This window comes from Coregonus lavaretus (assembly GCF_964263955.1).
Source record: "Coregonus lavaretus genome assembly, chromosome: 33".
In the NCBI taxonomy this organism is placed as follows: domain Eukaryota; kingdom Metazoa; phylum Chordata; class Actinopteri; order Salmoniformes; family Salmonidae; genus Coregonus; species Coregonus lavaretus.
Window position 1 is genome coordinate 12,591,580 of NC_140020.1, and position 22,067 is coordinate 12,613,646.

A 22,067-nucleotide genomic window follows, 5' to 3' on the forward strand; every position below is an offset into this window, starting at 1 on the left:
CAACCACTAGCCATCCAAGTTAGCTAGCTAACTAGCACGCTACTAGCTAACAGGTTGTTGTCAATGAACTTACCGGCAGCAGTGTTATTCTCCTAATCAAATCTCCAGACTTCAAATCAACTAGAGAGTGCGATCAACTATTAGTAAATCGACTGATTTAGACGAAGTTTGAAAGTGATTAACTTTAATGCTACTCCGTGTTAGCCCCAATTGTGGCTTGAATATTCCTGTGATGTCTGACAGAGAGAAGTTGCCCGGATGTGCTGGTTCACTGGGTTGTTTTTCCCGTTTCCCATCAACCCCTGCGATAGCGCGTCTTTCGCAAAAGTGATTCAGGTAGTCTTACTCATAAAAATAAAACAAGTACAATATATAAACAAAATTAAAACAAAATGGATTCTATAAATAATCTCTCATAAGACTTAAATGTGATCCATATAATGGTTATCTGTCATACAGTATATCTTGTCTGTTATGAAAAGTGATGCATAATTGGATAAGTGAGAACACATTTATGCAGCCATTTTATTTCAAAACACCAGAGTACAATGACATGAACACAACCAATATGACTTCCCCACAAATCATGTACTCTCTGTGACTGGTGTTGAGCACAATTTACTGTACAACCGGTACTCATCATTTAGAGTGTAAACTCAGTATTTCAGTAGTAATACAAGATCTCTGTATGCTTACAATTTCTTCAACCTCCTTCAAGACTATCAAAAACAATTAATAAAGCACTTTCATCTGATTGGGGTTATCTAATCCTCCAAAGCGAGACCTTTTACTGAAAACACATTTTAACAATCAGTTAAGGTAAATAAAGTCCAGCCAGCATGTCTATTAATGTGAATAGCTGAACAGTTTTCTAAATTGGGACCCGTCTGTTGACATAAATAGCCTCTCCGTCCGTTCCACACACCAAGCATTGTCCCAGCACATCCAGACTGTTCACAGACAGGGTCTGGCTGGGCAGCATGTGAGTGGTCTCAAGGCGTCCCTTACTTGAGTCTCCAGTGAGCCAGGAACTGATGAGTGACTGGTTCCCACCTGCTGGGGCTATTGCGCTGCGTGAAATTATGCTTGTGTTTCGTCCACCTGGTGAACAAAAAAGGACAACTCGGATTATGAATGATTGGTGTTACAGCAATGATATCCTGCCAAATAAACAGGTTGATATATCAAATACTTCCATTTGGCAATAAACACAACAGCCTTGCTCTGTGAGCCTTTAAAAAATATTTCTGATGACTTGCCTTGTAAGAAGGATGGTGTGTCTGAATTTGAGGAAGTCTCCCAATGCAACAGTGATCCATCCTCTGAGCATGAGAAGAGGTGGTCTGGGTTTGATGGATGAAAATGGACCTCCCACACTGAGAGCACAAAAAACAGTTAACCTGTGAACCGAAGATAGACTTGCTGTTTTAGTCAATAAACTACTACCATAAATATCTTACTTTCAGCTGAGTGCGCCTCCATAAGTGAAAAGGGCATGTTGCCTTGTCTCACATCCCAGATACAGAGCATGCCATCCTGACCCCCTGTGGCCACAATGTGTTGTTGGTTAGGGTGCCTGTCCACACAATGCAGTGGGACTCTGTCCCCAGTTCTTGCAGGCAAAACAAAATACATAAAGGACATTACACAACACACTCGTAGCACCAGAAAAACTGATTTACATTAGCTCCTCAAATATTTAAACATCTTACAGTGAAAGAATCTGCGATGGTTCATTGCCCTGTTGCCTGAAGTCCCATAGTTTGAGCTGGCCAATAGAATTGACAGTAAGGATCTCCGTAGTCCTCAGGAAAGTCACAGCATGGATTGTGCTACTATCAGCGTTTTCTGACAATAAAAAAAGAGTATGTCAGTATCATCTTGCTAAAGGGTAGGATTTTACTTGAAGTTCCAGCTGACTTTTGGAAATTGGCATGTAGGCTATGTTATTGCAAGTTCAAAATTCAACCTTGATGAAAACAATTGCCATTGCCAGGGGAAAATACAATTATCTATACTCTTATCAACAGATGAGGTATTGTTACTAAAGTATTGTTTCGTTCTCAGACCTATGGTGCGCAGCACTCCTTCCTGGTCCGCTCTGAAGAGGATGATCCTTCCATCTTCCCCAACCGTGACAATCTCAGGGCTGTTACACACAATTCCAGTACATGGAGCGTTGTCGCAGGGATAATGATGTGCTCTTTCCCACAGTTTAGAAACAGACAATGTCTGTTGAGAAGAGAATACAGGTGCTATTGAACACAAGGTCCTCCACAATCTACCTTGACATTTGTAATTGATGCATCCATGATTGTTGGTATATCTTCATTATAATGATGTCTTGTGAAATAACATCCATACCTGGCTGTTGTGGTGATGCCGAAATATGATCACTGCTCCAGTCGATGATGCTGTTACTATTCTGTCTTGATCCAGAAACTAAAAATGTAAGATTGACATTCAATTATGGCAATATATTTTGAAAATCAGGACCAAGTACAACAATGTCAGTCTAATATCCTAGACCTAGTTGATAAACTTACTTGAAGGTCCAGAACATCCCCATTATGTTTGTATTCGCATACTAATTGGGGGTCTCCCTCAAATTCATCGTCCATACTGGAGACCCCATTCTCTCCGATGGACCAAATGGAAATTTTGTTGTCCTGAAAAAGAGATGTATGCAATCAGACAAAAATACATGTTCCCACCTGGACAAGAGGAACACCTACGTGAGAATGCTATTCATTGACTACAGCTCAGCGTTCAACACCATAGTGCCCTCAAAGCTCATCACTAAGCTAAGGATCCTGGGACTAAACACCTCCCTCTGCAACTGGATCCTGGACTTCCTGACGGGCCACCCCCAGGTGGTAAGGGTAGGTAACAACACATCTGCCACGCTGACCCTCAACACGGGGGCCCCTCAGGGGTGCATGCACAGTCCCCTCCTGTACTCCCTGTTCACCTATGACTGCATGGTCAGGCACGACTCCAACACCATCATTAAGTTTGCCGACGACACAACAGTGGTAGGCCTGATCACCGACAACGATGAGACAGCCTATAGGGAGGAGGTCAGAGACCTGGCTGTGTGGTGCCAGGATAACAACCTCTCCCTCAACGTGACCAAGACAAAGGAGATGATTGTGGACTACAGGGAAAAAAAGAGGACTGAGCACGCCCCCTTCTCATCGACGGGGCTGTAGTGGAACAGGTTGAGAGCTTCAAGTTCCTTGGTGTCCACATCACCAACGAGCTATCATGGTTTAAACACACCAAGACAGTCGTGAAGAGGGCACGACAAAGCCTATTCCCCCTCAGGAGACTGAAAAGATTTGGCATGGGTCCTCAGATCCTGAAAAAGTTATACAGCTGCACCATCAAGAGCATCCTGACTGGTTGCATCACCGCCTGGTATGGCAACTGCTCGGCCTCCGACCGCAAGGCACTACAGAGGGTAGTGCGTACGGCCCAGTACATCACTGGGGCCAAGCTTCCTGCCATCCAGGACCTCTATACCAGGCGGTGTCAGAGGAAGGCCCTCAAAATTGTCAAAGACTCCAGCCACCCTAGTCATAGACTGTTCTCTCTGCAACCGCATGGCAAGCAGTACCGGAGCGCCAAGTCTAGGTCCAAAAGGCTTCTCAACAGCTTCTACCCCCAAGCCATAAGACTCCTGAACAGCTAATCATGGCTACCCGGACTATTTGCACTGCCCCCCCCCAACACCACTTTTTATGCTGCTGCTACTCTGTTATTTATTTATGCAGTCACTTTAACTCTACCCACATGTACATATTACCTCAACTAGCCGGTGCCCCCGTACATTGACTCTGCACCGGTACCCCCTGTATATAACCTCCCTACTGTTATTTTATTTTACGTCAGCTCTTTTTTTCCTCAACACTTTTTTGTTGTTGTTTTATTTTAGTTTTTTATAAAAATAAATAAATGCATTGTTGGTTAAGGGCTGTAAGTAAGCATTTCACGGTAACGTCTACACCTGTTGTATTCGGCGCATGTGGCAAATAACATTTGATTTGAACAGCTGATTGGTGGTAACTAAGTTATACTAGTTAGCTAGTAGCTAACGTTAGCTATGTTATGTATGCATAAATTGCCCTAGTGGCAGCACATTGGACTTCTGTAATTTAGGGAAGTCAAGTGACAGGTTTGTTATTATTGCCAGAGAATAATAAAGCAAACTAACGTTATGTGTTGACAGCACCGACAGTAGCTAGCTAGCTAGCTAACGATAAAGTTAGCAGTTTAGCTAGCTAGCAAACCCACCTCGTTATCCCAAGACCCAGTAGCAAATATGTCTGGTTGCTGTAAAGACGAAGATGAGACCGGTCTCCATCTCGTTTTGCTGATTTTCTGTGACACGTACTTTGCATTGATGCCCTCCATCAGAATAATCTTAAACGTAGCTACTTCTGTTTTATTTGTAAATTTTCAAACAAGTCTACTCAACATGCATTTTCCGGAATCCCGCCAGTCTCGTATGGTGGCCCATGAGGACAAACTCAACAAAACTAAACGTCAAACCTTGTGTACACGTCACTAATTCACTAACGAGTTAAACTCTCGCGCCCCTCTAGTGGGTGAACGGGGAAGATAGATACTTGCTCGGGCAATCATATCTGAGTGGTCAAAAACCCAAATGAAAGATTAAATATCGGATTATCTAACTAATATGACATCATCATTTATTCAGGGATTTACCGTGTGGCAAAAGCTGCAAACTGCGAAGTATGTCGCGTGACGTATCCCCTCCATCTGTTTTGGAGGTTGTCAGTTTCGTAGGCAAAGGAGTTTGCGCAGGCGCGGCACTGACAGCTGCTCTCTACCTGCTCCGCAGAGTGTGTGTAATAATGGCCTGGAAATCTGGAGGAGCCAGCCACGCAGAGCTTGTAAACAACCTCCGCAGTAAGTTGACTCATTATGTAAAGTGTATAATTAAGCATTTTGGTTTAGAGATCTAACGGGGAAAGAAGAATTGCTGCTTTCTCCAATGCATGGTGGCAACGGTCGGGCTTGGCTAGAAATTGTAGGCTAGTAAAGTTTTTACCGCGTTAGCGGTACACGGTTTCCATTAGTTACCACAGCCACTGTGTTCCTCTGTAGTCACGCTACAGTAATATCAGGCGGATGTTTGCAAATCTGCACCTGTTAGTACAGTTTACTACTTAATAATTGCATGTTTACAGTAGCTAGTGGCTTCATTTAGTACAAGGCAGTCGTATTTATAGAGCCTCCGATAATTTATGTGCGTCATATTGTGCTTTGCCCCCAATGCAAAAATATACATAATTGTTTGCCCCAACCTCTTTTGCTGGCTTGCTAGTAGCTAACGCTAGCTAGCTACTTACCTACAACAGCTCTGTTGCGGGGATAGGTATGACATATGTGGAGAAATGTGAATATCGAAGCCGTTTATTAGTGAGCTAGCCTACTAACTACATGCATGCGAAGTTCGACTGAGTATCTATGTCTATGTTTTTACAACAGCAGCGAAGATGGACAGCAGTGTGGTTAGCTAACCTGTGGGCGGGGCATTCATGCGTTGCGTGTTGATCCACTGTACTGACTGTAGTTTCTGTACTATAGGATAGGCCATGCCATTCTTTGGAGAGAGGCATGATCACACCCTGTTGTTATTATAACAAGCTACTAACTCAGCACTCATAGGTAGTTGTGCAATATTTAATCACATTTGTAGTCACACCTGACACACCACTGTGGTAGTTAGTCTTGTTGTGAACCAGCTAAGATTTGTTTTTCTTGTGTGCCATACAGTAAGGAAGTGGATTAGCTGATTTAGAATTAGCTGATTTAGATCTAATAGATAAGAATATATCTCTCAAATTCACCCATTTACTAGGAAGATCTTTTTGTTACAAAACTAGAAAGATCTCCTGAAGACTTGGTGTAGACTGCAGAGAGCAGCTTGTTGGCTTGCCTATGCCAGTGTCCAACATGATTTGGCAAGCAGATCTAGTTGGCTATATTTACACGGTCAGTGTCCAGCAAAGCACTGCAGCAGACACTTTGGTACTAGGGCGGGTCTGAGCGTTTTGCCAAAAGCCCTTTGGGTGAACATAATAATAAATAATAATATGCCATTTAGCAGACGCTTTTATCCAAAGCGACTTACAGTCATGCGTGCATACATGCACCTTATTGTTCCTTGTTCACGTGTACATTTATTGTGATACGGTATAGACATAAAAGGGGACATCTTTTATGTTGAGAACATAACAACATGCACAACACTGCATCCAGGGATACTAAAACATGTGGTAAAATGTGATGCTGAAGTGGATTAATATTTTATTCCCAAAAGTTGAGTTCTGGGTCAATTTTAGCAACACCCATCCTCCCCTGTTGTCATGTGCGTTCTGACCCATTTAGGCCTACTCATAAGCTGCAAACCTTAAGTAAGCCTAAGCCGGATTTAAACGGGTCAAACTCACGATGCATGCGAATTCCTGACTTTAGTGTTGTTTGTATCCTCCTTAGGCCAGGCTTTTCTCTGTGAGCTAAAAGCTGATTATCACACACACTGGGTTCAGAACATCAAGTTATTTAAGAGTTGGTCTTTCAAGTGCAATATTTTTTGAAACCATTAAATAGCCTATTATGTGCATATTCAGTGCATTCGTTACAGCCTTATTCAAAAAAATTATTACATAGTTTTTTCCCCTGATCAATCTACACACAATACCCCATAATGACAAAGCAAAAACAAATGTATTAAAAACGGAAATATCACATTTACATAAGTATTCAGAGCCTTTACTCAGTACTTTGTTGAAGCACCTTTGGCAGTGAATACAGCATTGAGTCTTCTTGGGTATGACGCTACAAGCTTGGCACACCTGTATTTGGGGAGTTTCTCCCATTCTTCTCAGCAGATCCTCTCAGGCTCTGTCAGGTTGGATGGGGAGCTTCGCTGCACAACGCTATTTTCAGGTCTCTCCAGAGATGTTCGATCGGGTTCAAGTCCGGGCTCTGGCTGGGCCACTCAAGGACATTCAGAGACTTGTCCTGAAGCCACTCCTGCGTTGTCTTGGCTGTGTGCTTAGGGTCGTTGTCCTGTTGGAAGGTGAACCTTCGCCCCCAGTCTGAGGTCCTGAGCACTCTGGAGCAGGTTTTTATCAAGGATCTCTCTCTGTACTTTGCTCCTTTCATCTTTACCTCGTTCCTGACTAGTCTACCAGTCCCTGCCGCTGAAAAACATCCCCACAGCATGACGCTGCCACCACCATACTTCACCATAGGGATGGTGCCAGGTTTCCTCCAGATGTGACGCTTGGCATTCAGGTCAAAGACTTCAATCTTGGTTTCATCAGACCAGAGAATCTTCTTTCTCATGGTCTGAGAGTCCTTTATGTGCCTTTTGGCAAACTCCAAGTGGGCTGTCATGTTCCTTTTACTGAGGAGTGGCTTCCGTCTGGCCACTCTACCATAAAGGCCTGATTGGTGGGGTGTTGCAGAGATGGTTGGCCTTCTGGAAGGTTCTCCCATCTCCACAGAGGAACTCTGGAGCTCTGTCAGAGTGACCATCGGTTTTTGGTCACCTCCCTGACCAAGATCATTCTCCCCTGATTGCTCAATTTGGCCGAGCGGCCAGCTCTAGGAAGAGTCTTGGTGGTTCCAAACTTCTTCCATTTAAGAATGATGGAGGCCACTGTGTTCTTGGGGACCTTCAATGCTGCAGAAATGTTTTGGTACCCTTCCCCAGATCTGTGCCTCAACACAATCCTGTCTCGGAGCTCTATGGACAATTCCTTCGATGTCATGGCTTGATTTTTGCTCTGACATGCACTGTCATCTGTGGGACCTTTATATAGACCGGTGTGTACCTTTCCAAATCATGTCCAATCAATTTAATTTACCACAGGTGGACTCCAATGAAGTTGTAGAAACATCTCAAGGATGATCAATGGAAACAGGATGCACCTGAGTTCAATTTCGAGTCTCATAGCAAAGGGTCTGAATACTTATGTAAATAAGGTATTTCCGTTTTTTTTTATTTTTAATAGATTTTCAAACATCTCTACAAACCTGTTTTGGCTTTGTCATTATGGGATATTGTGTGTACAGTGTCATGAGAATTTCTATCTCTAATTAAACTCAAGCTTGAATAATTCCCAGAGGTTATAATGCTCTGGTTTTAATCATGAGTTAAACAAAGTCCACAACCAGCAAGAATGATCTGTATTATTTAATCATGAGAGCTCTCCCGCCAAAACATACACAGCCTTTTTATATGCCTTCACACAAAGGAACTTTGCTCCGCCCACCTTTAGGCGGCCTGTACATTTCCACAGTATAGGATGTTTAAATAGGACAGTTTCTAAGTCTCCTTTCTCCTGGAATGTCTGTCTCAGCAGTTTCTAACCCCCTCGCCTCGGTTAGTGGGTTTACACTACATTATAACTCTAACATAGTTCACACATTTATACCGTATTTGGGGTGAAATCCATTAGTCATTATTTTAAAAATATAAATGAATCTATCAATCCACCCTTTGACTAAATCTTTCACACTCAGGATAAATGTATTTACAAGAATGGTCTTCTTTTTTAGATTATTCCTATGACCTTCATACGTCAGAACCAATAAACGTTTCATCCAATTGCGGTCTTTCAGGGTCAAAGTCCTCGTTCTCCACCAAGCCTGGAGGATCGTATTTCACGTTCCACTGGTCAGAGTCCGGAGTCCGTCCATATCTCACCATCTGTTAAGACACTGCATTCTCCAACGCCTTACTCACCAACCCTCAGACACAGGGAATAAGACAACAACCACATAATACAAGAATACCAATACAAGCGATGGCTGCCCCCAAGATGGTGGCTGCTATGGTTTTCCATTTGCCAAACATTTAATCAAACCACCCTATCAAAGATGTATTAACTCCTGAGTTCTCAGCCCATTCTTCACTTAGAGCAGTCAATCCTGCAAGAGCTCTGGTGACCGTCCCATCCGGTGCGGTGTTGTTAGGGATAAATGTGCAACAATTGCCCACCATTCTATAGACACCGCCCCTTTCTGCCTGCAATATATCTAGAGCCAACCTCATGAGTGAGGTGGCGGATAATTGTTCAGAGATCCCCTTTACTGCATCCCTAGTCTGGCCAATAAATAGTTGTTGGTTGTAATAGATATCATTAATCCAATCCACATTTTTGTTTATTATCACCCACCAGAAGAACGTTGTAGTAAACCCTTCCCCTACTTGTTTCATAGCTTTGTATTCATCCGGTACCCACCTTGGTATCCCAATCGCATTCATCTAAATAGGGCTATTCTCCTTCTTGTCAAAACTCCTCCTACGTCTGTTTAACCCTTTCCTTGGTTCCTGGTTACTAATTCTAACTAGCTGAACCAGTAGAACCGGGGAGCACGTACCTAGCCACCCTTTTGGCATTCTCTGCCTTATACTGCCTTTACTGGCACACGCCTACCACACATCGGTTACAGGGGCTGTAAGGTTCAGAATTCTCTCCTGTTCTTCCGAACCTGAGTCAGTCACATTACTACTATCTCCAATTGATAATTGGTGATGTCTTTGTTTCTCTTTACCCCCCATCTGGATGTCCAGTCCTGTCCGGTCTCATATCCCTGTCCCCAAGTGTGTTTAAACACTTGAGTCTAACAATCCGCCATGGGGCCCGAACACGAATATTATGGGATTTTATAATCCCAAATTGCTTGTTGACATGTACCCCACCCGTTGGCTACATCCCTAACCTTTATTTTGAATCCTACAGTCTGCCCTTCTCTGACTCCCATTTTGTAGGCCACTCGTCCTTGATGGTCAGTATGTCAGGTCGCTTCTCTTCTCTTTTACTTTTTAACATTGGTAAGGACATAGCGTAATTGGTGCGGTGCAGTGGTGGATCTTGACATATCAGGACCACTGCTGAGACTATGATGCAGCTCAGGTTACCCATATTCCCAAAAACCGCCAACCCCCTCCTGCCCTCAGTCTTTCTGCTTGGTAACACCCCATACTCACACCCTGAGAGCACACTACAGTGATGATAGGTCGGGGTAGGAGAGCTTCATTAACAGAGGTGATCCCCATGACCCTATTGGTCCAGTTCTTCTTTCTAACTCTGCGTGTGTTCAGTGGTGCTTGTATGTGTTCCTACCTTTTTGCAGTGGGTAACGTGGACCCAGGTTGCTCTTTCTGCTATTCTAATGGCAAAGGCGGTGACCAATATAACCTGATAGGGCCCTTCCCAACAGGCCTGCTTCCAGTCTTTCTTCTTTAGGGACTGGATCCACACCAGTCACCTGGTTGGGTAGAGTGGGTCACCTTCTCCTTTAGTTCACCTGTGGGGCACAAAACCTCTGACATACGGGTGTGGTTAATAAACAACCTTCTCATGTGTTCTGCTAGGGTGCTCTCAGTTTCTATCTCTGCCTGCTCTGGTCCTCCTACCTCGGCCATTCTGTATGGTCTACCAAATACTTTCTCAACTGGCAATAACCCTTCTTTATCTGGAGTTCTCCTGATCGTCATTAATACTATCGGTAGACATTGTACCCCATTTCTTCCTGCTCTCCTGTGTGTTTTCCTTAACCCCTCTCTAATCATACCGTTCACATTAGCATTTTCTTTCTAGACAGTATCCAAATATTTATTTATTTATTTCAGTATTTAGTTATCTTTAATCCTACCATCTACCATCATCCCCCCTGTTGACACATGGCCCTGCCCATGTGTCAATATTACCACCTACCTAAACAATCACTTAGGTAATATTGGTAAATTATCCTTATGCCATCCCTTTTCCTTTGAGATTTCCCCTTGCTTCTTTATTGCTCCTCCCACTTCCTTTGTCTATTATGGCGGCTAAATTCAACTTTCCTTCAGTTCAGAATAAATAGTAATACAATCAATCAATCCCTTATCTTGTAAAAACACTCATGTTTAGTTTAAACTCTGTTCTTCCTGGGCTTGACCTGAAGACTGATGGTTGGACATGACAGACTGACCTGAAGACTGATGGTTGGACATGACAGGTCCCCCCCCCCCCCCCAGTAGTATCCGGTCAAGCAACCCATACCAGCAGTTGAATTACACTCATAAATACAGATTTCACTCTATGCCATTGAAATGACAAATAAATCATAATAGTTCAACTATATTGGCTTTGTACTATATTATACATTACGTCTATAACCACATTACTTATGGTGCGATTATTCATTAAACCTTATCACATGATCCAACAACGGTACAAACTTAGAAAACCCATATTAAGTACTTTCCCACCCATGACGTACGTCTACGTTTGGGTGAGCAAGTTAATACATATATAACGTTAGACATTTATAGGTACTCACATCAAATAATCCCTTCGTGGTGTTTTTAACCAATTCTTAATCGACCTAAATCACTTCCTCTTGTCACCCTTCCTATTCTGCCTCCTCGCTTGGTAGCCTCCCTCTCTCTTCTCGGCTATCTCTCCCAATGTGGCCATCAAATACTCCGCTCCCTTCCATTCTTTTCTTGCTCGTTCTCTATGTTTTCTGACTAGATATAACCTTTCTGCCCTCTGCTATTCTCTACTGAGTATTTTATACCCCCCTTTACTATATTGCTCCGAAGTGATGGATAGTTATTATAATTATTCCACTTTTATCCACTCTTTAATAATACATTTCATCTTTTTTATATATATATCTTTATCAACTAACCCATTCATATTTCTAATGATTCTTTATTGCCACAAGTTAATCTAGTTCCAATCGGACCAACGTTAGCTACCTAGACCCTTCCCCCTCAGGTCATAAAATCCTCCCAGAATCTCACACTATTCTATGACAAGCAGTGTTTTTTTACAAACCCCAAGATATCATTATATCAACTGATTATTCTCCAAACTTTAGATTAATTAATTCCCACGACTTTCATATCACATTCACACAACGCTATTTCCCAACACACAATCAATATTAGTGAATGTTAATTCTATCAACATTTGACCTTTACCTATGGTTACTTTTACCATAATTCCCTAAATGTACCGAAATACAATATATTGACGTCATATGATCAACCCCGTACACGTGACCTTTTTCTTAAATCAGGATACCCCTATAACTATCTCATACACATTAGAGAGTCTATAGTACCAAGTATCCCCCTTATAGTTTCTATTGGTAATGGCCTCAACTACCCTGAATCATTTCGGACCCACTTTCTCAACGGATCTCACCCGGTGCCGTTTTCTATTTATCCAAAATACTGGCGCATGGTTTTCTCTAGATAAACGTCTAAAACGGTGTACCTGATTAATCCCCTTCGGATTATCGGCGGATCACTACCCTCACTACAGCAGAAAACATTTCTATTGCAGTGTCCAGATATCAATTCCCCCCAAAATCCATGAATAAAAATTACTGACCTTATTCTTGCAGCTGGGATATTAATTTTGGTTAGATCTCGTCATCGTTTCTGTCGATCATCAGTTTTACCACCGGCCTGTAATGAACCTCAACGCCAAAGGCCAGGACTTAGTCTATACGAATGCTATCATTCGCCCGTGCACGATTTTCGTTGTCCCCGTAACGACAAAAACGTATATTTGAGATCCGGCTCGAAGGACCAATTGTCACGAGAATTTCTATCTCTAATTAAACTCAAGCTTGAATAATTCCCAGAGGTTATAATGCTCTGGTTTTAATCATGAATTAAACAAGGTCCACAACCAGCAAGAATGATCTGTATTATTTAATCATGAGAGCTCTCCCGCCAAAACATACACAGCCTTTTTATATGCCTTCACACAAAGGAACTTTGCTCCGCCCACCTTTAGGCGGCCTGTACATTTCCACAGTATAGAATGTTTAAATAGGACAGTTTCTAAGTCTCCTTTCTCCTGGAATGTCTGTCTCAGCAGTTTCTAACCCCCTCACCTCGGTTAGTGGGTTTACACTACATTATAACTCTAACACAGTTCACACATTTATACCGTATTTGGGGTGAAATCCTTTAGTCATTATTTTAAAAATATAAATTCATCTATCAACAGTCTTGGTCAAAAGTTTTGAGAATAACACAAATACTAATTTTCACAAAATCTGCTGCCTCAGTTTTGATGATGGCAATTTGCATATACTCCAGAATGTCATGAAGAGTGATCAGATGAATTGCAATGAATTGCAAAGTCCCTCTTTGCCATGAAAATGAACTTAATCCCCAAAAAACATTTCCACTGCATTTCAGCCCTGCCACAAAAGGACCAGCTGCCATCATGTCAGTGATTCTCTCGTTAACACAGGTGAGAGTGTTGACGAGGACAAGACTGGATATCACTCTGTCATGCTAATTGAGTTAGAATAACAGATTGGAAGCTTTAAAAGGAGGGTGGTGCTTGAAATCATTGTTCTTCTTCTGTTAACCATGGTTACTTGCAAGGAAACATGTGCCGTCATCATTGCTTTGCACAAGAAGGGCTTCACAGGCAAGGATATTGCTACTAGTAAGATTGCACCTAAATCAACCATATTTCGGATCATCAAGAACTTCAAGGAGAGAGGTTCAATTGTTGTGAAGAAGACGTCAGGGCACCCAAGAAAGTCCAGCAAGCGCCAGGACCGTCTCTCAATGTTGATTCAGCTGCGGGATCGGGGCACCACCAGTGCAGAGCTTGCTCAGGAATGGCAGCAGGCAGGTGAGGTGAAGACTTTTGGAGGATGGCCTGGTGTCAAGAAGGGCAGCAAAGAAGCCACTTCTCTCCAGGAAAAACATCAGGGACAGACTGATATTCTGCAAAAGGTACAGGGTTTGGACTGCTGAGGACTGGGGTAAAGTCATTGTCTCTGATGAATCTCCTTTCCGATTGTTTGGGGCATCCGGAAAACACCTTGTCCAGAGAAGACAAGGTGAGCGCTATCATCAGTCCTGTGTCATGCCAACAGTAAAGCATCCTGAGACCATTCATGTGTGGGGTTGCTTCTCATCCAAGGGAGTGTGTTCACTCACAATTTTGCCTAAGAACACAGCCATGAATAAAGAATGGTACCAACACATCCTCCGAGAGCAACTTCTCCCAACCATCCAAGAACAGTTTGGTGACGACCAATGCCTTTTCCAGCGTGATAACTAAGTGGCTCGGGGAACAAAACATCGACATTTTGTGTCCATGGCCAGGAAACTCCCCAGACTTTAATCCCATTGAGAACTTGTGGTCGATCCTCAAGAGGCGGGTGGACAAACAAAAACCCACAAATTCTGACAAACTCCAAGCATTGATTATGCAAGAATGGGCTGCCATCAGTCAGGATGTGGCCCAGAAGTTAATTGACAGCATGCCAGGGCGGATTGCAGAGGTCTTGAAAAAGAAGGGTCAACACTGCAAATATTGACTCTTTGCATAAACTTAATGTAATTGTCAATAAAAGCCTTTGACACTTATGGAATGCTTGTAATTATACTTCAGTATACCATAGTAACATCTGACAAAAATATCTCATAACACTCAAGCAGCAAACTTTGTGAAGATTCTCAAAACTTTTGACCACGACTGTAGATTGATGAGGAAAAAAATGAATTTAATCCATTTTAGAATAAGGCTGTAACGTAACAACATGTGCAAAAGTAAAGGTGTCTGAATACTTTCGGGAATGCACTGTAGCTGCATTTTTACTTGTCCATCTGAAACTGTTGGGAATGCAGGTGTAATGTATCCTTGCGACCACTGAGCAACATAGTGGTAAGGTTGGGGCCCGGGGTCTGGGGGAGTATTAATGAGAGCAGCAGCACCGGCTGTCGCTGGCACTTCCTACTGTTGGCACTGATTTTCAGTGGAGCCTCCTGTGGGGGAATTAGTCTACTCTGAAGACACTGCAGTGTTTGTGAGTGTGTGACTCTACACATATCCACTGTGGAGAATCACACCGTCTGTTTTCCTGTGTCCTCAGAAAATGGGATCATCAAGTCAGACAAGGTCTGTGAAGTCATGTTGGCCACAGACCGAGGCCATTTCTCCAGAAGCAACCCCTACATGGACTCCCCACAGTCAATAGGTGTGTGCTTATTTAATGTAGTACAATAAAGTAGTGTAGTGCAAATTCAATAACCCAGCCAATGATGAATGTTAGAAACTAACTATCCCTCACTTTGAACCCAAAGGCTATCAAGCAACCATCAGTGCGCCACACATGGTAGGCCTAGCTATGACTTTTAATATTTGTTTAAATTGTTGCATATCAATTATAACTATCAAACATTGATCACATTGCTCTTATAATTTATACCAACTGAGCAAAACCCAGAGGTTTACAAGTACAATGCTGACAGGTGTTGATGCAGTTGTATGTTGATCTCTCCCCCAGCACGCCTATGCATTGGAGCTACTGCACGATCAGCTGTATGATGGGGCCAAAGCTCTGGATGTGGGGTCTGGCAGTGGAATCCTCTCTGCATGCTTTGCACGAATGGTGAGATACACATGATGACGGGTAAACACATAACATATTAGGTACTGTATTTTGGTGGCAGGGTTGGGATAAATTGTCCATTTCAGATTTTGGGGATATTTTGGGTTCTGTGTAATGTTCGATGGCACAGACCTGTATACCTTCCTAATTTATTGTATTTAACAGGTAGGTCCCAAAGGGAAGGTGATAGGAATTGACCACATCAAGGAACTGGTAGACGATTCTATTACCAATGTAAAGAAAGATGACCCCAGCTTGATAACATCGGGTCGAATCAAACTAATAGGTAAGTCCCAAAAGCGACAAAGCAAGATGGGCATTTTTCTCCAATTTGGTGACTTGTATTGTTGGGTTATTAAAATGTATTGTACACATTTGTCAGTTAAAAATATAAAATAATCGCTAGTGAAAGTCTACACACCCCTTGTACAGTCTTCACATTGCTGCCTTAAAATTAATTATAAAAAGGGATTCCATTTGATATTTGTCCTACCGATCTACACAATCTACTCCACATTTTTCAAAGTGAAAGAAAAATGATAAAGGTTCCAAATTAATACAAAATACAAAATGAAGATGTATTGATTGCATATGTCTCCACACCCTAGAGTAAACACTTGGTGGAAGCACCTTTGGCAGCCATTACAGCTGTGAATAATTTTGAATAAGATTCTACCAACCTTGCACATATATCCATTGTTCTTTGTCAAAAACATCAGTAAATTGGGTTGGGAATCATTGATGGACAGCATTATTCAAACCTTCTCTAAATTTTCAAGCAGAATTAAGTCAGACTTCCACTAGACACGGTGTAAGCTTAAAACAGGATTGGTGACGCACTGACTGTCAAATAAGGAATGTTTCAAAGGAGTCTAATGGATGTTGGCTCAGTCACTCCTTGGGAGAGCAACACAAAGCAGCTTAGTTGACGTGGGTGCAGCACTCTCTGCTGAATTATTGAAAGGAGAGTGCCTGCTTTCGCCTGCCCTACAGTCAACCAGCGTGCCCTTCAGTCAACCAGCGTGCCCTGCAGTCAACCAGCCTGCCCTGCACTCAACCAGCATTAGCCTCATAGGCCAGAGACGAGGTCGAGCCGTCATCTCACAGCTCTGATATGTGCCCTGGCACTCTGCTTCTCAGTGTGCGGCCTACTTGGCGGGAATAAGGCTGGCACTGCGTGGCGGCTGGCAGCATGTGAGTGACAGCTGTTGACTGTTTGTTGTGTTCCAGTGGGAGATGGGCGGATGGGCCATCCAGACGAGGCTCCTTATGATGCCATCCACGTAGGCGCGGCAGCACCCAACGTGCCACAAGCAGTAAGTTCCCAAACCACAGAAAAACACAAATGAAGGCATCAAAGGGGTCCCAGCTAATAGGAGCCACATCGCCTAAATTTACCATCATCCTTAGGAATGCTGTGTTCAGAGTAGAGAACAACACCAGCACTGACTCTAACTCTGTTAGAGATTAAAGGTGTCATTGTGATTGCAGGCTTTGGTTGGTATCAGGGAATGTTGGTGTGCTCTATGCTGTGCTACTTTGTCAAACAGTCCCCTGGTCTATTCAGTTGTAGCTACTTGCATGTTCAAGAGCGACTGAATGGAAAACCAACTTTTCTGTTTGAAAACTGCCTATGTGCCATCAATATGAGTCAAACATTTATTGTGTGAATACTGTAAAACTTCAATTAATGCAGAGTCTCAAATAGCCGCCTGTCCTTTTTAATAGCCGGGCAACTGAACACATTACAGCAAATAAATGCCTGGTCTAAATGAATTGTTTACGAAATTACCATCAATTGTTTACGAGGTTTACTGTTTGATGTGTTACATTAAATAATTCAGTAATGACTCGAAAAAATTATGGCTATCATCTGTTTTTATCGCCAGTAAGAAACTGCTAGCCATTGGCTGCTAACAGCTGAATACTGCTAGCTACTGGCATGCACAAAAACAGTCAACAACTTCGAGAGTACAGAACCCTAGAAATTGGCAGATCACCATCTAGTGGTGAAAGTAAGAACTACCGAAAATGCACAGTCAAAGAGGAGAATAATTGTCAAGGATATTTACCCAAAAGAAACATGACACGGTGTGTGTAAATAACACATTAGTGCAGGAAATTAAGAAATGGATACTGCTGGAATTAAACAATTAAATATGCAAAAGCTGTGCGCATTAAGGAAACAGATGTCTGGCTCAAATGGAAGCCTTTCTCTAATAAGCGGCTGTTATGTTAAGTGATTTAAGCAAATAAATGCTCAGGCTATTAATTGACGTTTTATGGTAGGATAATTTTGGTCATTAAGTCAGTCTCGTCTAAAACTGAGATTTGCGAGATGATTAAGGGAAAAAATTATGTCACGGACTTAAGGGTACGCCACAGTTTTCCTTGGGTTGGGTTTATTTAAATCCTGCCCACAGTTGGCATCACCCAACTAATCATCAATTTGAAAGGGCAGCTGCACGCGACCTGATCATAGTAGTAAAGTTGGTTTGACTTTGGATATCCCTATGGGGTAGTTAGGGACCATCAGTAAATTACACAATGTACATGGGACAATATTTTAAAATGTCAATAGCTCCAAATTTAAATGACTTAACCTCAAACCAACTATACATTGTAGAAATTAATTTACAAAAATTGAAAGCATTTAATGAGAACTAAAAGGTGTGCAACATGAAAATATTGTGTGTAATTTATTGATGCTCCCTAACTAGCCCCACAGATAGGCTATCCAAAGTCAAACCGTCATGGTCACGCACCGGCCGGCTGAAGCTAATTGGTGAAAGAAGTTGGCTAGCTTGCTAGCTAACCTAGGCTACTTCCTTTACTCTCCTCTCCTTTCCCAGCTCCTGGACCAGCTGAAGCCAGGTGGCAGGCTGATTCTGCCCGTGGGGCCGGCCGGAGGGAACCAGATGCTGGAGCAGTACGACAAGCTGGAGGACGGCAGCACCAAGATGAAGCCCCTGATGGGGGTGATTTACGTGCCTTTAACAGACAAAGAGAAGCAGTGGTCCAGGTGGAAGTGACTTCCTACTCTCTCTCCCCCCTCTCTCCTTCACACAGTGGGCAAAGGTGAAATGGTGTGGCCTGGAGTAGATAATGGATCCCAAGGGGCTGAGTTTCCTGCTTGTCATCATTATTTGCTTCTTCCATACTATGGCAACTGGCTGCACATTTTTGTTTTGTTTTAATCCAATAAACCAGTATGCTATTATAGCTCTTCAGCTAAGCACGTGTGCAGTGAAACGAACCATCAAGTGTGCATACTATTTGGAATTATAACAATGGTTTCTCTGAGTTGAAATCTCATGTAAATACTGTTTGATATATTTGATGGTTGGTATTTGGCTGTGATACTTCTGGCTTGAGAGCATGTCGATTGTATCATCCTTGTTCTTGAGGGGAAGTGACATTTAGCCTCATTATAGGGGAGAATGGGGTAAGTTGAGTCACCCTTGTTTCTAGTAAACCATACACAAAATTAATAATTTGACCAAATATTTAGGAAGAGGTCATAATTTCATAGAGTCTGTGAAGGAAGAAACCACATGGAAAAAGTGGTAAGAAAGTTAGGTCCAACAAATTTATTTTCACTAAGTCAAATTATTTTGTTGTGTTAGAGGTTTCATGATGCTTGTATCTAAACCAAAGTAGATAATTTTAAGATTGTTCTATACATCAGATGGGGTCTATGTAAGCTTCAAGATGAGGTCCTAAAACTAGCATGAAAGGGCATCCTTGTAGCTGTGTGGGCTAATATTGTCAAAATGTTTGCCTTGGGGAAAGTTGAGCCATGGGGTAAGTTGAGCAAATTGAAGTGTTTTCTTCCCAGGCGTAATGCAAGGCATTATCACTAGGATATGAGGTAGGATATAAGCCGGTGTTAAAATATTATTATAATGATTAAAAGACAAAAATGTGATTTGTGTTGAATTGTGTTTGGGAAATAAAAATAGACATGTTTTTAAAAAGGTACTTGTAATATTTTATTCAGTACAAAATTTACCCCATACCGGGGTAAGTTGTGCCAAGAGACCACTTTTCTTTAATAAGCTATGTTTTCAAAACTATCTTGTTTATATGAATGCTGATTATTTCCAGGGATACACAACATCCTGAAATATATGTAGATATCTTTGTTAGAAATTATACTATATTCCCCTTGACAGAGTGATAATGAATGTAAAAAATTGTTCAACTTACCTCACTCTCCCCTACTGCATACTATCCTAGTTCTTCATTGGTTAAATCTGAAGAGATGGAGAAATCCAATAACCATAGGGACATTTGGATTTTGTACATGGTGTGGGACATTCTATAACAGTTTGTGCATGGGAGTGTCTAACTCTGACCTACAGTTGCATGACAAGAGGATGTTGATATGATTTGACATAGTGTATTTCCTCTTTCTGTCCATCTCTTAATGTTTTGCCTCTTTCTCACAGGGATGAACTTTGAGGCGACAGACTGTCCATATTCCACATTTCAGTGTGAACCTGGAGGAGACTCCTTTGGGTTCCAACAACAGCCATTGGATTTCTTTCAAAACAACAAACCATGGTGATTTTTTTTCTTCTTCAACTCTACCTAGAGTATCATGCTGAGGAATAACCCCTGAAGTTGGTTTAAAAAAAAAGACTGTTGGAGATTGAACAGAAGAAAGTGTCTGGGGTTCATAAAAATAAAAATAAAAAATGAGGCATGCATTTTTTGGGTTGTGATTTTTAAATTTAATTTTGCTGCAAGATTTTTTTTATATATTTTATTGTGGTTACATCTTGAGTTGCAATCAACCATTTCTACAATAATGCATTTCAGCTCCAATCAAAGCTGAGTGTAAAGAGGTTGCCAAACTGTTCTGATGAGGAAAGCCTGAGTTGAAGAGATTATTCAGCCACTTGCTGTAAAGTGCATCTGAAGATCTGACTAGATATCTACTGCTGCTCTGCTAACATATATCAGCGTTCCCCCCCTCCCAGCTAACAGTATTTAAACAGAGGCGCACGCAGGCTGCACAAATGGCTGCTCTAACCCACATCCAGTTGTTTGATATGCAGCACATGACGACACTACATGGTATTGTAGATAGGCCTATTAGACCTAGAGTTACTTATAAAGTTGGAAATACAGGAAATAGCCCAACCACAACCCCCTACAACAAGAGCGGGGACATGCACTCCCCTCCATATGTATTTGGACAGTGAAGCTACAATTTTAAATTTGGCTCTATACTCCCAGCATTTTGGATTTGAGATCAAATGTTTCATATTTTAGTATTTGTTCCCATGTTCCTTGCACTCAATGACTACATCAAGCTTGTGACTCTACAACGTTGTTGGATGCATTTGCAGTTTGTTTTGGTTGTGTTTTGGATAATATTTTGTGCCTAATAGGAACTGAATGGTCAATGATGTATTGGGTCATTTCTGAGTCACTTTTATTGTAAGTAAGAATAGAAGATGTTTCTGAACAATTCTACATTCATATGGATGCTATGGGTGATCATGAACACATCGTGAATAGTGATGAGTGAGAAGGTTAGAAGCACAAAGATACACCCCCCCCCCCCCCCAAATTATAACCTCTGTCAGTGGTAATGGTGAGAGGTTATCATGTTTTGTTGCAGCCTTTGTAAACTTCTCACTCATCATTATGCATGATTTTTCTTAATCATGGCACTGTCAGGATGAATTTAGAAGTGTTCAGAAACATCTTACCTACTCAATTAGAAAGAAAATTACTCTTCTTTATTCACCATTCAGTTCCTATTGGGCAAAACATAAAACAACCTGCAAATGCATCAAACAGGTTTGTAGAGTCACAAGCTTGATGTAGTCAAGTGTTAGGAATATGGGACCAAATACTACACTTTTGACTACTTTAATACACTTAAGTGCATTTGTCCAAATACTTATGACTTCTTCAAATGGGGGGACTAGATACATCAAGTGCTTTCCTTTCTAAACGGTAAAACAGATATGAAAACACCCTAAAATAAACAGTGACATTCTGTAATGTTGCCTCATATGAAACAATTGATCTCAAATCCAAAATGCTGGAGTACAGAGCCACATTTAAAATGTTAGTTTCACTGTCCAAATACATATGTAAGGGAGTGTATATACAGGTGAACACATGCACACATCCAGCATTGTGCTTTCCCCTGTGATTTATCGAGTGCTGCCTCTGGTGTCCATGACAACACTGTGTGCAAGCTTTACTGATGACCAACACTAAACAAAGCAGAACCATATATGTGTGTATATATAAATATATGACTCTGAACAAAGTAGCCGGTGCTTTGCCAAAATAAACTTTAATGCAAAGAGATTGAATGTCTGTTTAAATAAATAAATATTGGATGAGCTATGGCTTTCACAATTTCTGGAATGGCAAAATGAAAATAAAGAAATGCTTATGTTTTTGTCCTGCTTTGTGCTATGGAGTGTTTATTGCTACAAGCTGTCTATGCGTTGAAGACGGCTTCTATACTGCTATTTCCTAGTCACAAGAAAATGTGGTAGAGCAGGAAGAATCTAGTCTGGGTACCAGTCTTTTTTAGCTAATATTCCACTTCTTGCCACATC

At 41.8% G+C, this 22,067-nt stretch overlaps 2 protein-coding genes across 7 annotated transcripts; one reads left to right on the forward strand and one right to left on the reverse strand.

Annotated features, from left to right (window-relative positions):
- Positions 1–170: 170 nt before the first annotated feature.
- On the reverse strand, positions 171–5,515 carry nup43 (nucleoporin 43). 3 transcript variants are annotated; one of them, XM_084151258.1, is made up of 8 exons: positions 4,297–4,736; positions 2,547–2,669; positions 2,365–2,442; positions 2,070–2,232; positions 1,713–1,848; positions 1,461–1,612; positions 1,260–1,376; positions 171–1,101 (listed from the first exon to the last, which is right to left on the reverse strand). In XM_084151258.1, the coding sequence occupies exons 1-8, from the start codon at positions 4,414–4,416 to the stop codon at positions 872–874; spliced, it is 1,119 nt and encodes a 372-aa protein (XP_084007384.1). In that variant the 5' UTR covers positions 4,417–4,736; the 3' UTR covers positions 171–871. The 3 variants fall into 3 exon arrangements, with proteins under 3 accessions (XP_084007384.1, XP_084007386.1, XP_084007385.1); XM_084151260.1 differs by lacking the exon at positions 4,297–4,736 and adding an exon at positions 5,379–5,515 and having other exon boundaries at positions 503–1,101; XM_084151259.1 differs by having other exon boundaries at positions 503–1,101; positions 4,732–4,814.
- On the forward strand, positions 4,852–20,184 carry pcmt (protein-L-isoaspartate (D-aspartate) O-methyltransferase). 4 transcript variants are annotated; one of them, XM_084151263.1, is made up of 8 exons: positions 4,852–4,935; positions 14,956–15,060; positions 15,167–15,198; positions 15,370–15,474; positions 15,640–15,760; positions 16,705–16,790; positions 18,327–18,552; positions 19,926–20,184. In XM_084151263.1, exons 1-7 carry the CDS (start codon positions 4,881–4,883, stop codon positions 18,504–18,506), a joined length of 684 nt encoding a protein of 227 aa, XP_084007389.1. In that variant the 5' UTR covers positions 4,852–4,880; the 3' UTR covers positions 18,507–18,552; positions 19,926–20,184. The 4 variants fall into 4 exon arrangements, with proteins under 4 accessions (XP_084007389.1, XP_084007388.1, XP_084007391.1 ...); XM_084151262.1 differs by having other exon boundaries at positions 18,327–18,496; XM_084151265.1 differs by lacking the exon at positions 16,705–16,790 and having other exon boundaries at positions 18,327–18,496.
- The last annotated feature ends 1,883 nt before the right edge of the window (positions 20,185–22,067 follow it).

What these genes read in the sequence shown, in the direction of transcription:
- nup43 (XM_084151258.1), bottom strand. Translation starts at nt 4,416, where the DNA reads ATGGAGGGCATCAATGCAAAGTACGTGTCACAGAAAATCAGCAAAACG. An exon ending in GGGATGTTCTGGACCTTCAA is followed by an intron (nt 2,443 to 2,546) that starts GTAAGTTTATCA and finishes TTACATTTTTAG; the next exon opens with TTTCTGGATCAAGACAGAAT. An exon ending in GGCATCACCACAACAGCCAG is followed by an intron (nt 2,233 to 2,364) that starts GTATGGATGTTA and finishes TCTTCTCAACAG; the next exon opens with ACATTGTCTGTTTCTAAACT.
- pcmt (XM_084151262.1), top strand. Translation starts at nt 4,881, where the DNA reads ATGGCCTGGAAATCTGGAGGAGCCAGCCACGCAGAGCTTGTAAACAAC. An exon ending in CTGCATGCTTTGCACGAATG is followed by an intron (nt 15,475 to 15,639) that starts GTGAGATACACA and finishes TGTATTTAACAG; the next exon opens with GTAGGTCCCAAAGGGAAGGT. An exon ending in GGGTCGAATCAAACTAATAG is followed by an intron (nt 15,761 to 16,704) that starts GTAAGTCCCAAA and finishes GTTGTGTTCCAG; the next exon opens with TGGGAGATGGGCGGATGGGC.